General features: G+C 41.6%; 1 protein-coding gene across 2 annotated transcripts in view; it reads right to left on the bottom strand.

Moving 5' to 3' along the window:
* SARNP (SAP domain containing ribonucleoprotein) overlaps positions 1–15,785 on the bottom strand; it is a 63,444-nt gene that overhangs the window by 42,437 nt on the left and 5,222 nt on the right. For both annotated transcript variants that reach the window (XM_066254856.1, XM_066254857.1), the window contains exons 2-7: positions 10,699–10,798; positions 7,197–7,243; positions 6,905–6,972; positions 2,974–3,025; positions 1,212–1,285; positions 757–785 (exon numbers count right to left, since the gene is read on the bottom strand). In XM_066254856.1, coding sequence (XP_066110953.1) covers positions 757–785; positions 1,212–1,285; positions 2,974–3,025; positions 6,905–6,972; positions 7,197–7,243; positions 10,699–10,798 — 370 coding nt within the window. The remainder of the gene's footprint in view (positions 1–756; positions 786–1,211; positions 1,286–2,973; positions 3,026–6,904; positions 6,973–7,196; positions 7,244–10,698; positions 10,799–15,785) is intronic.

Raw genomic sequence — 15,785 nt, 5'->3', positions numbered from 1 at the left:
GTTGCAGCACCTTAGTTGTTCACTGACTGCTTTCTCCTATGGGCCTTGACAGGGGGTGGGGGGGGCTATAGTAGACTGAGTGACCCCTTGCTCAAGCCAGTGACCTTGGGCTCAAGCTGGTGACCTCGAGGTTTCAAACCTGGATTGTCCGTGTCCCAGTCCAACGCTCTATCCACTGCGCCACCACATGGTCAGGCTTTAACAAATATTCTTTAATATAATTTCAAACATCCGAATGGTCTTCCACTACATTATAGTGCACATTTTACCAATTCTCTACTGTATACCACAATTTGCAGTTACAGATCACTATAAACAATGTGTGATAATCATTGTGGCTAAGTCTTTAAGTATATCCAAAGTTTATTTCCTTGTAAACCCTAGAAGTAAGATTGTTGAAGTAAGGAAGACTCTTTCTCTTTACTATTACACTAGCCAGTATAATGCTGGACAGTATATAATAATTATATGCTGATTTGAGACATCATAGTAAGTAAGAGAGATACTATAAACTCTTCTGAAAATGTCCAAAAAAGGGGAAACAGATGTTGGCACTTCTTCCTATTCTTACAACTTCAGTACCTTCTCTAAATTGTCCAGCAAGACTTAAGTACAGTTTTATCCAAAGCAAAAAGATAAAATGTTATAACTTCTTAAAAGTTTCTAAAGCTAACAAGTTTACCTTAACTTGGAAAAATAAAATCTGCTGCACCAGAAAATAATATAATTTTCTCAAAAGAGTCTCTGTATGCTTACCTTTTGATGGTACTGAAGAAATCCCAAATCTGTAGAAAGAAAAACAAGCTACATTTAGGAAGCTGTTCACACTTCTGGTCTCCGTGTAAAGGTGTACATATGGCACTTCTTGCTTGTGATCTCAAGCCTTGCAATCATTAGCTAATTCTAACAACCCCATGAAAGAAGTTCTGTTTACTTTTTCTCACCAAGAGTCCAGATAATAAGCTAAAAGGAAGCCTTATCAGAATTGAGAGTGGCAGTCAGTTCCTGACATTTACCTATTAAAAACTCTGCTAGTTAATAAGTCCCGTATACAGCTATTATATCCAAAGTTCTGAAGAAGGCAAAAAATGTTTCTTTTTAGTAAGGCCTATATCCTACTTCAAGTCAACAATTATATTTAAAATCTTGGATCCCACTCCCTCACCTTCACACTATCATGATCTCAGGTCCAAAAGGCTGGGGACACTCACCTAGCTGCCCGGGCAGCTTTCTTACTCTCCAAGCTCACAGGTACATTGAATCGTTCAGCTCTCTTCTGCATTCTCTAAGCGATAATGGACCAAAAAAGGGGGGGGAGGAGAAAAATTCAATTTCTGATTTCCTTCTTTTAAGAGAAAAGTTGTTTAGGTGTGTATCTTTAGAACATCAGAAATAATTTCTTAGGGTCTAAACTGAGAATACCACCTGAACAGGCGGTGGCACAGTAAATAGAGCGTTGGATTGGGATGTGGAGGACCAAGGTTTGAACCCCAGGTTGCTGGCTTAAGCATGGGCTCACTAGCTTGAGTGCAGGGTCATAGATATGACCCCATGGTCGCTGGCCTGAGCAAAGGGTCATTCGCTCTGCTATAGCTCCCCCTAGTCAAGGTGCATATGAGAAAGCAATCAATGAACAACTAAGGTGCTGCAATGAAGAATTGATGCTTCTCATTTCTCTCTCCTTTCCTGTCTTTCTGTGCCTATCTGTCCTCTCTCCAACTTCCTGTTAAAACAAACAAACAAACAAACTGAGAATATTGACAATCCTAGTAGATATTAGGTTATAGCCATTCAAGGGCTTAACTCAACAGCGCTTTCCAGATAGCAAACACAGAAAAACCATTATTACATTCATGTCCTCAAAAACAAAACAGAAGGAATAAAATAAAACTCACATTGTGCACAAAGTCAAGATAAAAAGCTTGTCTGGTTGACCTTAAAAAAGGGATCAAAGGAATACCTTGGTTCTAAAACTGGTAATAGTACTCTTTCAGTTAGAAATGAGGCAGTTTTTTGCCTGACCAGGCGGTGGCACAGTGGATAGAGCGTTGGACTGGGATGCGGAAGACCCAGGTTCGAGACCCCGAGGTCACCAGCTTGAGCGCAGGCTCATGTAGTTTGAGCAAAAATTCACCAGCTTGGACCCAGGGTCGCTGGCTCGAGCAAGGGGTTACTCGGTCTGCTGAAGGCCCACGGTCAGGGCACATATGAGAAAGCAATCAATGAACAACTAAGGTGTCGCAATGCGCAACGAAAAACTGATGATTGATGCTTCTCATCTCTCCATTCCTGTCTGTCTGTCCCTCTCTATCCCTCACTCTGACTCTGTCTTTATAAAAAAAAAGAAAAAAAAAAAGAAATGAGGCAGTTTTGTCCTATGCCACCTTTACTTTAAAGGTACCAAAAAAGCATAAATCTCAACTGGGACCTAGTTTCAGAGATCTTATGACAGAATCCAGAGAAATCTCAATCTCACCAGCTAGTGAGTTGTTACTTGAGGCTGACATTTCCCCTTGCTACTTTTCATCTCTTCCAAGGTATAATCCTCCCAATACTAGTTTGTAAACACCCTAAAGAGAGTTACCACTAAGACCATAGTGCTACATACAAAAATACCCGGGCTTCAAAAAGTGATTATGCCAGCTCCAAAATTTCTCAAGAATGGTTTGTGGAAAAACATATCAATACCAAAATCTGTCAATATGGGTTTTCAGCCTGTGAGTAAAATTTTTTTTTTTTTTTTTTTTTTTTACAGAGGCAGAGATAGACAGGGACAGACAGACAGGAACGGAGAGAGATGAGAAGCATCAATAATCAGTTTCTCGTTGTGCGCGTTGCGACTTCTTAGTTGTTCATTGATTGCTTTCCTGTGAGTAAAATTTTAAATTATGATACAGATAAAATACAGGGAAGAAACAGAAAGATACACTGAGAGATTGCTCTTCTACCACTGAGCATGAGCAGAATACCTACCTCAGTCTGTGGTATTTCAGATGTAATTTTTACCACTTTCTTTTCTGCTGCTCTGGAAAAAAGAAGATTCTTAAAGTCAGAAAACCGATATCCTAAACTAAAACTTAAGAACTGTATAAGAATTTATCTCCAAAAAAAATGTAATTCACCTGAATCATGTCCTCTGCCCCATAGCTCTCCGCTACCCCTTAGTCCAAAAAACCATAAAGCCCATTAGAACTTCAGTTCCTTGAACTGTCACTTACTGATAAGAGTTCAAATAACAGAGAAAGCTACTTTGCTAAAGTATAAGAAAATTATTAGGAAAGAAGTCTGGTTAAATATTGTGCTGAAGAGAAATATTTAATCAATATAAGAAACCATTTGATTTACTTTTAGAAACTTTAAATTTACTTCTGAACTAATAACTATTCCTCTAACCCTCATTTAAATATCAACTCTCAATTTTTATCACAGAAACCATTAATGTGTGCTCTACAAGCTCTGGTTTCTTTCTTTTACAAATCCCTTATTTCTCCCACGGGGACTGTAGCCTCAGCTGAATAGTCAAAAGGGGACAAATAAAAATGGCAAAGGGAGTGGGAAGAAAGAAAGGTAAGGGGAGTCTGAATTAGGAAAACATATTAAGTTACTAGTCAAAAGGCTTAAGAAAAAACAAAGGAGGAGGGACCAGAGGGGTGGGAGACAAAGTTCGGAAGTACTTAGGATAAATGGAAGGGCTTTAGCCCTTTACCAAACAACTCCCATAAAACTGTGGGTCATAACCAGACTCATTAAGGTCCCTCATTTAGAGACATGGATGGCTTTTGTTCCAATATCCCAGACACTTTTCCCATTTGATGCTCTGCAAGGTAGTAATGTTTTAATGGCATTTTCAGAGGAAGCAATTCTGGAACAGGAACTCTCTCCTCCATCCTTTGTTGGAGGTCCCTGGAGTAACAGATAAGCAATGGGTGCCCCCTATTGACCATAACTAAATCCTACAATATTTAACTGACTTGATTGGGGGCAAAAAAATCAAACTAGAAACAGGAATATTTTTGTAGACCCTCAAGCCAAAAATAAAGCAAGCAGATCTGCTCTTGAATGTTCAAAGGACCTAAATTAGCCCTAAATATTCTGACTTTAAAGAAATTTCTAAACCTGGCCAGGCAGCTCAGTTGATCCCCATGTGCTAAGGTTGTGGGTTTGATCCTCAGTCAGGGTACATACAGGAAGGACTCAACCAATGAATGCATGGAACAACAATTGATATTCTCTCCCTCCCCTCCCTTTACCCCACCCCTTTTCTCTCCCTCTCTCCCTAAAAATAAAAATAAAATAAGAAACATCTGAATTCTTCCCATTTTCTGGTCATTTCCCCCCAACCTTCTGTCTTGTTCAGGCAAAAAGGGACACTAAAGTTTAATGTTTTTCTTGAAGTCCAATGCCATCAAGAAAACAGTCCTTCCCACCAACCCCAGACTAATGACTTCCTTCACATTCCTGTCTCAAAGCACAATCGTTGCAGTATACCTCAGAGCACAATTAAGCACAAGCAATAAAAACACATCACGTTCTGGGATTCATGGGAAATTTCACCATTTCACTGAGAAATTTCTCTCTGACCCACAATCACATACTAAAAACACTCTCTAAACTACACAGATCCAGAACCTTTCTGTGCTATATTTTAGTCTTAACCACTACTTTCCTCTAAAGAACAAAATCATCACTGCCACACATTCAATTTCCCTGCTTAGAAATTCATTAATAAAATTAAAGCCTTTTAAACAGATTACAGATATTACATATTCAAAGAATAACGAATCACAAATTTTCCAACTTCATTAATTTAAAACCACACAAGCCAATTATCACTGTATTTACCTAATCTTCCTTCTTGCCCCAGAAGTCCTCAAAACATCTTTATTTTAGAGCTGGCCTATAAACCAGTGTTTTCAACTGTTAGTCTGCCAGAAATTTTGTGCCAGTCCACAAAAGAGCTAACCAGCATGATGTTGTATAAAAAATACAGACCCAATCAATCATCTTAGTAGAATTTACTTATGCTCCAAGTGATACCTGGCCTTAGTAATTTCCGAAATAATTCTATTTTCACCAGTCCCCAAGTGTAAAAGGTTGAAAACCACCTCCATAAATGATCTTCTCAAAGCATTCTATCTATACACAAAACTCCTATGACAGAAGATAACTAAAAGACTTTAAAAGCAGTAATATTTGATAAAACCTAATAAAACATTAAGTGCACATCCCCCGTGATGCAGCATATCCAGAGAGCTATCCTATGAACATACTTGCATAAGTAAAAAAAGTTAGATAAGAATGTGTAGTAGCACTGCATTTTTGCTAATACGAATGATCTAAATGTTAATCAATAGGAGAATGGTGAAATTACTGTTCACCCCTGGAATGGAGTGCTATTTCTTGCTAGAAAGATTAAGCTTCTAAGCTGGTAACTACTAATTCTGGGTAAACGGATACCTGAGAGTCTATCATGCTATTCTCATAACTTTTACATATACTTGCAATTTCCCATAATAACAAGCTACAAAAAGGGACCTGCCACGTACTGGGATAATTATCCCTATTTCATTGGGTTGATGTGAATTAAAGGAATATGTAACATTTAGAACGTTACCTAGTAAATAACATCTAACTAAGAACATTATTATTTAATGATACAGAAAGATCTCTGTATGTAAAAAAAATTAAGCCAAAAACATGTATAGTATATGCCTATGTATCTGTATTTACACATATATAGAAACACTATGTAAAATATTACAAAAGAATATACTGAAAGCCTCTAGGAAATCAGATGGGGGTGGAGTACTTGAGTGTATACACTGGGTACTTAAGTGTATACACTGTTTGACTTTTTTACTAGTCCATATGTTGCCTGTTACAATTAAATGCATTAATACAGTTATGAAGAACAAAAATGTTAAAAAGGACTCAACTGTTATGTGTTGCAGTATAAGATGGCCAGACATCTGTATAAAATACCCTAAATAAAAAATGTTTATGACAACACTGTGAGACAGTTTATATAAGTCAAGATCTACTTTCCACACTACTTTGTTCTCCCCTCCTCCATGTAAAGCAGAAAGAGAGAACAGTGTTGAGAGACAAAATCTCTGTCAGTACCCTCTTCCCTTATAAAATTCCTTATATTCAGAGAATCTGTATGATTCTCTATATAGAAAGAGAGTCATCTATTATGGTGATACGACGAAGACTAGAAGACCTAAATTTTGTCTGGGCTTGAAATCTCTTGGCCCTAATTATTTATTACATAACCCAGAGACAAACTACTTTGCTTCACTGAGACCATATATTTGAAATGAAATACTCTTCTGAAAATGTATGATATAATGAGAAATGAAAAAGCCAATGGAGGCCCTGGCCGGTTGGCTCAGCGGTAGAGCGTCGGCCTGGCGTGCGGGGGACCCGGGTTCGATTCCCGGCCAGGGCACATAGAAGCGCCCATTTGCTTCTCCACCCCCGCACCCCCTCCTTCCTCTCTGTCTCTCTCTTCCCCTCCTGCAGCCAAGGCTCCATTGGAGCAAAGATGGCCCGGGCGCTGGGGATGGCTCCTTGGCCTCTGCCCCAGGCGCTAGAGTGGCTCTGGTCGCGGCAGAGCGACGCCCCAGAGGGGGCAGAGCGTCGCCCCCTGGTGGGCAGAGCGTCGCCCCCGGTGGGCGTGCCGGGTGGATCCCGGTCGGGCGCATGTGGGAGTCTGTCTGACTGTCTCTCCCCGTTTCCAGCTTCAGAAAAAAAAAAGAAAAAAAAAAGAAAAAAAAAAGAAAAAAGAAAAAGCCAATGGAAATGCATGAAAGGTAAACAGAATGAAGCACTAATCAATGAAAGCTCGCCAAAAGACCAAGAATTGTCTGCTCTGTACTCAGATTATAAAAGAGATAGTTACACATCAACAGTTTTTTCAGGTGGCTCTTCCTCTTTAACAGGCAATTCTATAGGTTTTGGTTCTTCTTCCTAAAACCAAATGAACAAGATAGTTAACATAAACGAAGAGTAAAAACCTGTCAATACAGAATATGAGAACTCCAAAATGAACCAGGCTTTCAGAACCTTCAGTCCCCCTCTATGCTCCCCTAATAAGTTAGCATTTAAACTCTTTAATGACTGATGTTAAGCAATGTGACCTAGAGAGTGGCACATTTCCAGGCCAATGACTAACCTTACTCTTTCCAACTCACCTCTGTTTCATCTCCCAGTACATCTTCTTCATTTGCCTCCTCTTCAGCTAAAAAATATTAAAATATTCAGGTCAAGCTCTGCTACAAAACCACATCAATCACTATACTCAGGCTAAAATTATAAATACTTTGTTTTCCCAAAATAAAATTCAATAATGAAAGTAGACTAATGTTCATAATATGTGCTCCATATGGAAGAGATAAAACTGTTGAAACTCCAGCTGGACTGAAGAAATAAATGTGATGAGGTCAAACTTAAATATTAATATAAAGTAATACGGGAGCCTGACCAGGCAGCGGTACATTGGATGGAGCATCGAACTGGAATGCAGAGGACACAGATTCGAAATTCTGAGGTCACCAGCTTGAGCACAGGCTTACCAGCTTGAGCATGGGGTCACTGGCTTGAGAGTGTGATCATAGACATGACCCCATGATAACTGGCTTGAAGCCCAAGGTCACTGGCTTGAGCAAGGGGTCACTTACTCGCTGTAGCCACCCAGTCAAGGAACATATGAGAAAGCAGTCAATGAATAACTAAGGTGCCACAAAAAAGAATTGATGCTTCTCATCTCTCCCTTCCTGTCTGGCTGTCCCTATCTGTCCCTCTCTGTCTCTGTCACCAAATAAATAAATAAATAAATAAATAAATAAATAAATAAATAAATAAAATGGCTTGCAAACTGACAAGCAAATGATGGAAACCCCAAAAGAACAGTGAGCAAGAGAGAAACCCAAAAATGAACACAAGAAATGTTAAAACTTTTTTTTTTTTTTTTTTTTGCATTTTTCTGAAGCTGGAAACAGGGAGAGACAGTCAGACAGACTCCCGCATGCGCCCGACCGGGATCCACCCGGCACGCCCACCAGGGGGCGACGCTCTGCCCATCCTGGGCGTCGCCATGTTGCGACCAGAGCCACTCTAGCGCCTGGGGCAGAGGCCAAGGAGCCATCCCCAGCGCCCGGGCCATCTTTGCTCCAATGGAGCCTTGGCTGCGGGAGGGGAAGAGAGAGACAGAGAGGAAGGCGCGGCGGAGGGGTGGAGAAGCAAATGGGCGCTTCTCCTATGTGCCCTGGCCGGGAATCGAACCCGGGTCCTCCGCACGCTAGGCCAACGCTCTACCACTGAGCCAACCGGCCAGGGCCAAAACTTTTTAACAGAGAAATGTTAAATTGAAATAATCAATAGATTAGCAAAAATTAGGCCACTTGATAGGATGGTGCCAAGTTTTTTGTTTTGTTTTTTACAGAGACAGAGAGAGAGTCAGAGAGAGGGATAGGTAGGGACAGAAAGACAGGAACGAAGAGATAGGAAGCATCAATCATTAGTTTTTCGTTGTGCATTGCGACACCTTAGTTGTTCATTGATTGCTTTCTCATATGTGCCTTGACCGAGGGCCTTCAGCAGACCGAGTAACCCTTTGCTCGAGCCAGCAACCTTGGGTCCAACCAGATGAGCCTGCGCTCAAGCTGGTGACCTCAGGGTCTCAAACCTGGGTCCTTGGCATTCCAGTCCAATGCTCTATTCACTGCACCACCACCTGGTCAGGCGGATGGTGCCAAGTTTTGATTTGTGGAGGTGATACAAGAGCTCTCATGCACTCCGTAGATTTACAGAACAATTCTGGAAAGCAACTGGACAGTGCTTAGTAATATTAAGCATACATTAATAAGTAAGTATTACCCATTCCAGGGTATATATCCCAGGAAGATTCTCATGAAGGTATACAAAAGTAGTAGTTCAGGAGACAATACAGATGTCTATCACTGGGTGAATTAAAGTGTGGTAGATTCTATATATCATAGAATACAATAAATAGACTAAATGACCATGCAGCCATAGGGTACACGTATACATCTGAAAAAAAAATCCACATTTAAAGAAAAAAGAGCAATAAACCAAGGCCATAACCTCATTGCCAACTACATAAAAATACTGTACAGGTCAAGCTCTGCTACAAAACCACATCAATCACTATACTCAGGCTAAAATTATAAATACTTTGTTTTCCCAAAATAAAATTCTGTACAGTATTTTTATGGTTTTACAAGGATGAAGACAAAAAAAATACCTATCAAACACATTAGAACGGTTAAGGGAGCTGGAAGAAAAGAAATGAGTTGAAATAAAACATGGGATAATAGTGTGCCTTAAGTGCAGTTTTTATTTTTATTTTTTTTATTTTTATTTTTTTTCATTTTTCTGAAGCTGGAAACAGGGAGAGACAATCAGACAGACTCTCCCATGCACCCGACCGGGATCCACCTGGCACGCCCACCAGGGGCACCGCTCTGCCCACCAGGGGGCGATGCTCTGCCCATCCTGGGCGTCGCCATGTTGCGACCAGAGCCACTCTAGCGCCTGAGGCAGAGGCCACAGAGCCATCCCCAGCGCCCGGGCCATCTCTGCTCCAATGGAGCCCTGGCTGCGGGAGGGGAAGAGAGAGACAGAGAAGAAAGCGCGGCGGAGGGGTGGAGAAGCAAATGGGCGCTTCTCCTGTGTGCCCTGGCCGGGAATCAAACCCGGGTCCTCCGCACGCTAGGCCAACGCTCTACCGCTGAGCCAACTGGCCAGGGCCCTTAAGTGCAGTTTTTAAAAAGGCAGAATTAGCCTGACCAGGTGGTGGTGTAGTGGACAGAGCGCCAGACTGGGATGTGGAGGACCTAGGTCCGAAACCCCAAGGTGCCAGCTTGAGCATGGGGTCATTGGCTTGAGCGTGGGATCATAGACATGACTCCATGGTCGCTGGCTTGAAGCCCCAGGTCACTGGCTTGAGCAAGAGATTACTCACTCTGCTCTAGCCACCCCCTCTCCCCGTCAAGGCACAGATGAGAGCAATCAATGAACAACTAAGGTGTCGCAACGAAGAATTGATGCTTCTCATCTCTCTCCCTTCCTGTCTGTCCCTCTGTCACAAAAAAACCCCACCAAAACAAACAAAAAAATCACAAATATAGTACTACAACAAAGAATTGATGTTTTTCATCTTTCTCCTTCCTGTCTGTCTATCCCTATCCGGACCCTCTCCCTCTCTCTGTCTCTCAAAAAAGAAAAAGATAGGCAAAATTAGAGAATATCAAAACTAGAGGGGACCAGGGTTACCAAAGTTCATGAATTTCAAGGGTGGAGACACTTATCTCATTTCATATATTAGGACAATCATAAACAGTAAGCCATGTAAACAGTGACTGTCCACAGTTACCTAGTATTTGTGGTATAAGAGGAATTAGAATTTAAGTCTTCCAATTCTCAGGCTAATGATACTTGTTTTACCATACTTCCTTTTAAATAATTTGCTGAAATAAAATTACAGTGTATTAAAAAAGGGAAAATGTTTCTTTGCATTATAACTACTATTCTGGATAACCAAGAGTTTTCTTAATATAGTTAATTAAGAGCTTACATCAACAATCTAAAAGAAAAGAAGAAATCATCCATATGGCAGAACCTAAAAATTAATACCCTCAATCATATCACTCTTTGCCTTCACAAAGCACTCACCATGCTCTTCAAGATAGGCCTGGAGCCTGTTGATGAGATCTTGTTTTATTCCCTTGGTCTCCAAACCACGAGCTAGACATTCCTGCTTTAGTTCAGCAAGCTGAGAAAAAAAGAATAAAACTTTTCCTTAGTTAATAGAATGAACCTGGGCACGGAAGGGCAAGGGTACAGCAGGCTCTTGAACAACACAAGGTTAAAGATGTTGACACCTCATGCAGTCAGATATCCACATATAACTTTTGAATCCCTCAAAACATAACTACTAATAGCCTACTGTTGACTGGAAGCTTTACTAATAACATAAAAAGTTGATGAACACACATTTTGTGTATTATTATATTCCACATTCCTATAATACAGTAAGCTAGAACAAAGAAAATATTAAGAAAATCATAGCCCTGCCCAGGTGGCAAAGTGAATAAAAGCATTGTCCCAGCATACCACGATCACAAGTTCAATCCCATCAGGGCATATACAAGAAACAATAAATTAGTGTGCAATTAAATGGAACTAAGTGGAATGGCAAGTTGATGCTTCTCTCCCTCCTTCTCTCTCCCCCCTTCCTCTTTCTCTCTCTCAAATCAATGAAAAAATTAAAAAATAAACCCACATTTACAGCATTGTATGTTTACTGAAAAAAATCCAAGTATAAGTGGACCCGAACAGTTCAAACCCATATTGTTCAAGAGTCAACTGTAGCTCTCATTATTAAAAAAAAGAAAAAAAAAGCCTGACCAGAAATGGTTCAATAGGTAGAGCATCAACCTGGGACACTGATCTAACTGATGCAATTGATTATTATTACAAATTTTTTAACATTTCTGAGGGAAGAAAAATGTTCTCCCCCCAAATTACTGTACCAGCTAGTTAATGAAAAGAATTAATCTTTATGTTCGGGATCTAATTACCTAAAAGCAGATTCTTCTGTTACCCCAGATCCTTTACTGAAATCTTCCATAAATATGCATTCAAGTCTGACCACTGTAAAATTAGGTAAATGTGTTAGCCATTATGTTAACAATGAATCAATTAAAAGATCTATGACAAAATTGAAAAAAATACCTAATTGCATATGTAATACTGGTGGCCAAGGCCAGGCAGGATGACACTGGATTCAGGCAGACGGCAGAAAAACTGCAGAGCCAGATAGGGTTAGAACCATTCCATTTAATGAAGGCTCACAAGGGTGAACAAGCACACAGGCAGGGGAAACTGCCTCTCAGGCAAACAAACAGCAAAATGGTTCCTCACAGTGGCGGCCAGGCAACCCACACATCTGTGCTGCCCTGAGTACAAGCACCTATAGCCTTACAGAGGCCATATTCACGTGGCACTGCCACATGCTCACGCACTAATCAGGCAAAGAGCTTACAGCCAGTAAACCAGCGATCAAGCCTAACACAGCTGCCCCACAGCACACCAGAATTCTGAAGATTTTTAAACTCAATAGTTAGACTAGATTCCTGACCAGGCGGTGGCACAGTGTATAGAGCGTCGGACTGGAATGCCGAGGACCCAGGTTCAAGACCCCGAGGTCACCAGCTTGAGCGCAGGCTCATCTGGTTTGAGCAAAAGCTCACCAGCTTGGACCCAAGGTCGCTGGCTCGAGCAAGGGGTCACTCAGTCTGCTGAAGGCCCGCGGCCAAGGCACATATGAGAAAGCAGTCAATGAAGAACTAAGGTGTTGCAATGCGCAACGAAAAACTAATGATTGATGCTTCTCATCTCTCTCCGTTCCTGTCTGTCTGTCCCTATCTATCCCTCTCTCTGACTCTCTCTGTCTCTGTAAATAATAATAATAATAATAATTAGACTAGAGATACAACAGCTATGTTTATCAACTTTACAGACAATAGAAGGAGAAAGAATTGATTACTGACACAGCTAAGCTGAGGGAAGTGGAAGCTCTTCAGAGAGAGCAATGAGCCAAAAATATTCAATTTAGAAGGAATCAGATATACCCCAAAAAGTACAATTATATTCAAAGCTTAAATTGTTCAAAAACCAGATGAGCAAGATCTGGCTCAATGGGACCTCAAAGGATAAAGATATCAAGGTTTGAGATGATTACAAGTGCAGAAAGGGTTTACAGTAGAATTTTCTACCAAAGTAATTGTAGGTCCTGGTGAGTTTGCTCAGTGATAAGAGCATCAGCCCAGTGTGTGGATGTACTGGGTTCGATTCCCGATCAGGGTACACAGGAGAAGCAATCATGTGCTTCTCCACCCTTCCACCTACTCTCTCTCCCCCTCTCCTGCAGCCATGGCCCAATTGGTTTGAGCGCATTGGCCCCAGGTGCTGAGGATGGCTCCGTGGAGTCCTTAGGTGCTAAAAATAGCTCAGTTGTGAACATGGCCCCAGATGGGCAGACGTTAGCCCAAGACGTTGCCAGGTGAATCCCAGTCAGGGTACATGCTGGAGTCTCTCTATTTCCCTTCCTCTCACTTGGGAAAAAAAGAAGAAAAAAATGGCTAATTTAAAAAACCAAGTTACCAACTTCAACTTCAATGTTAATGTAAAAAATAATGCATGCATGCATGTGCATACACACCCCACTCTGGGTGATATATATACACAATGTATGGACAAGAAACAGGTAAATTAACAGTGGGAAGTAACTTGTTGAGGGCAAGTGTAGGAAGAAAACTCTTTACCATATACCCTTTTGTACCTTTAGAATTGTGGACTTGTACATAAATGACCTCCTTCAAATTTCTGCTTAAACATCACCTTCTCGGCCCTGACCGGTTGGCTCAGTGGTAGAGTGTCGGTCTGGCGTGCAGGAGTCCTGGGTTTAATTCCCGGCCAGGGCACACAGGAGAAGCGCCCATCTGCTTCTCCACCCCTCCCCCTCTCCTTCCTCTCTGTCTCTCTCTTCCCCTCCCGCAGCCAAGGCTCCACTGGAGCAAAGTTCCCCCTCTCCTTCCTCTCTGTCTCTCTCTTCCCCTCCCGCAGCCAAGGCTCCACTGGAGCAAAGTTTGCCCGGGCGCTGTGGCCTCTGCCTCAGGTGCTAGAATGGCTCTGGTAGCAACAGAGCAACGCCCCAAGATGGGCAGAGCATCGCCCCCTGGTGGGCGTGCTGGGTGGATCCCAGTCGGGTGCATGCAGGAGTCTGTCTGAATGCCTCCCCGTTTCCAGCTTCGGAAAAATACAATAAATAAATAAATAAATAAATAAATAAATAAATAAATAACTGCCTTCTCAATAAGGCCTTCCCTAGTCACCCTATTATAAATTATAATACCTCTTTTTCACTGTACTCCCTTATCCTGCTTTCCTATTTTTCTCTACAGACCTTATCACTATTTCACATACTATAAATTTTACTTTACTGTGATTTCCCCTAATAAAACATATAAGCTGACCCTGGCTGGATGGCTAAGCTGGTTAGAAAGCATCATCCCGAAGCACAGAGATTGCAGGTTCAATCCCTGGTCAGAGTACATACAGGAAAAGCTCAAAAGTTCCTATGTCTTTCTGTCTACCTGTCTCTCACCATTCCTCTCTCACTAAAATCAATAAATAAAATTAAAAAAAAATATATATATATATGCTCCACAACAGAGAATTTTTACTGCTTTGTTCATTGCTGTATCTCCAGGCCTATGTTAGCTGGCACATAGTAGGTAGTCCATAAATATTTTTTTGCAAAGTCCCAAACCTTTATTATCAGCTCTCACCTTAAGCAGAAAACCTACATTTCCAACTGGTGACCAGACATCTCCAAGTGCATGTCTCAAAGACACCTAAGCCCCAAACTGAACTTATCTTCTCTAATACACAAAACTGGCTTCTTCTCTTCCTCCCAACCTAGACTAAAGGTATCACTATTCAAACCTTGGACTCATCTTTCACTCCTCCCACATCTAACTGATCCATAAATATCTAGAATTCTATATCCTAAATATCTTTTAAATTAATTCCTTCCTGCCTGACCAGGCGGTGGCGCAGTGGATAGAGCATTGGAATGGGACACAGAGGACCCAGGTTCGGAACCTTGAGGACACTGGCCTGAGTGCGAGCTCATCTGGTTTGAGCAAGGCTCACCAGCTTGAACCTAAGGTCACTGACTCAAGCAACAGGTAACTCAGCCTGCTCTGGCCCCCAGGTCAAGGCACATATGACAAAGCAATCAATAAAAACTAAGGTGCCACGATGAAGAATTGATGCTTCTCATCTCTCTCCCTTCCTGTCTGTCTGTCCCTCTCTGTCTCTGTCACAAATAAATAGATAGATAAATAAAGTCCCTCCCTAGTAGTCACTGTCATATTTCAGGTGTTACTAAGATTATTCATTTGATAAACAGCTACTGAATACCCCCCTGCATGTCAAGCATTATTTTAGATACAGAGAAATAATCAAAAGCAGAAGAGAGTTCTTGTCCCCATGAAGCTTACAACCTAGTCGGGAAACAAAGCAATCAATGATCACACACATAATATTGATACTTTACTGATTAAAAAAAGAAAGTAGCCTGACCAGGCAGTGGCACAGTGGATAGAGTCAGCCTGGATGCAGAGGACCTGAGTTTGAAACTCCAAGGTCACTGTCTTGAGCACAGGCTTACCAGACGGAGGGCGGGATCGCTGGCTTGAGCATGGAATCATAGAAATAACCCCATGGTCGATGGCTTGAGCAAGGGATCATTCACTTTGCTGCAGCCCTCCTTCCCATCAAGGAACATATGATAAAGCAATCAATGAACAACTGAGGTGCTGCAACAAAGAATTGATGCTTCTCATCTCTCTCCCTTCTTGTCTGTCTGTTCCTATCTGTCCCTCTCGCAAAAAAAAAAAAAGAAGAAGAAGGGTGGAGGAGGAGGAGGAGGTGGAGGAGGTGGAGGAGGAGGAGGAGGAGGTGGAGGAGGAGGAGGAGGAGGAGGAGGAGGAGGAGGAGGAGGAGGAGGAGAAAGAAAGAAGAGTTTTATGAAAGCATTTTAACAGTGCTCTTACCTCCTGCCTGTGGTAGCACAGTGGATAGACCATCAACCTAGAATGCTGAGGTCGCTCGTTTGAAACCCTGGGCTTGCCTGGTCAAGGCACACATAACATGAAATCAATGAACAACTTAAGTGAAGCAACCATGAG

The sequence above is a fragment of the Saccopteryx bilineata genome, chromosome 2, assembly GCF_036850765.1.
Source record: "Saccopteryx bilineata isolate mSacBil1 chromosome 2, mSacBil1_pri_phased_curated, whole genome shotgun sequence".
Lineage (NCBI taxonomy): Eukaryota > Metazoa > Chordata > Mammalia > Chiroptera > Emballonuridae > Saccopteryx > Saccopteryx bilineata.
Note: the sequence above shows the minus strand (reverse complement) of the source record. Positions and strands in the feature narration are given on the sequence as shown.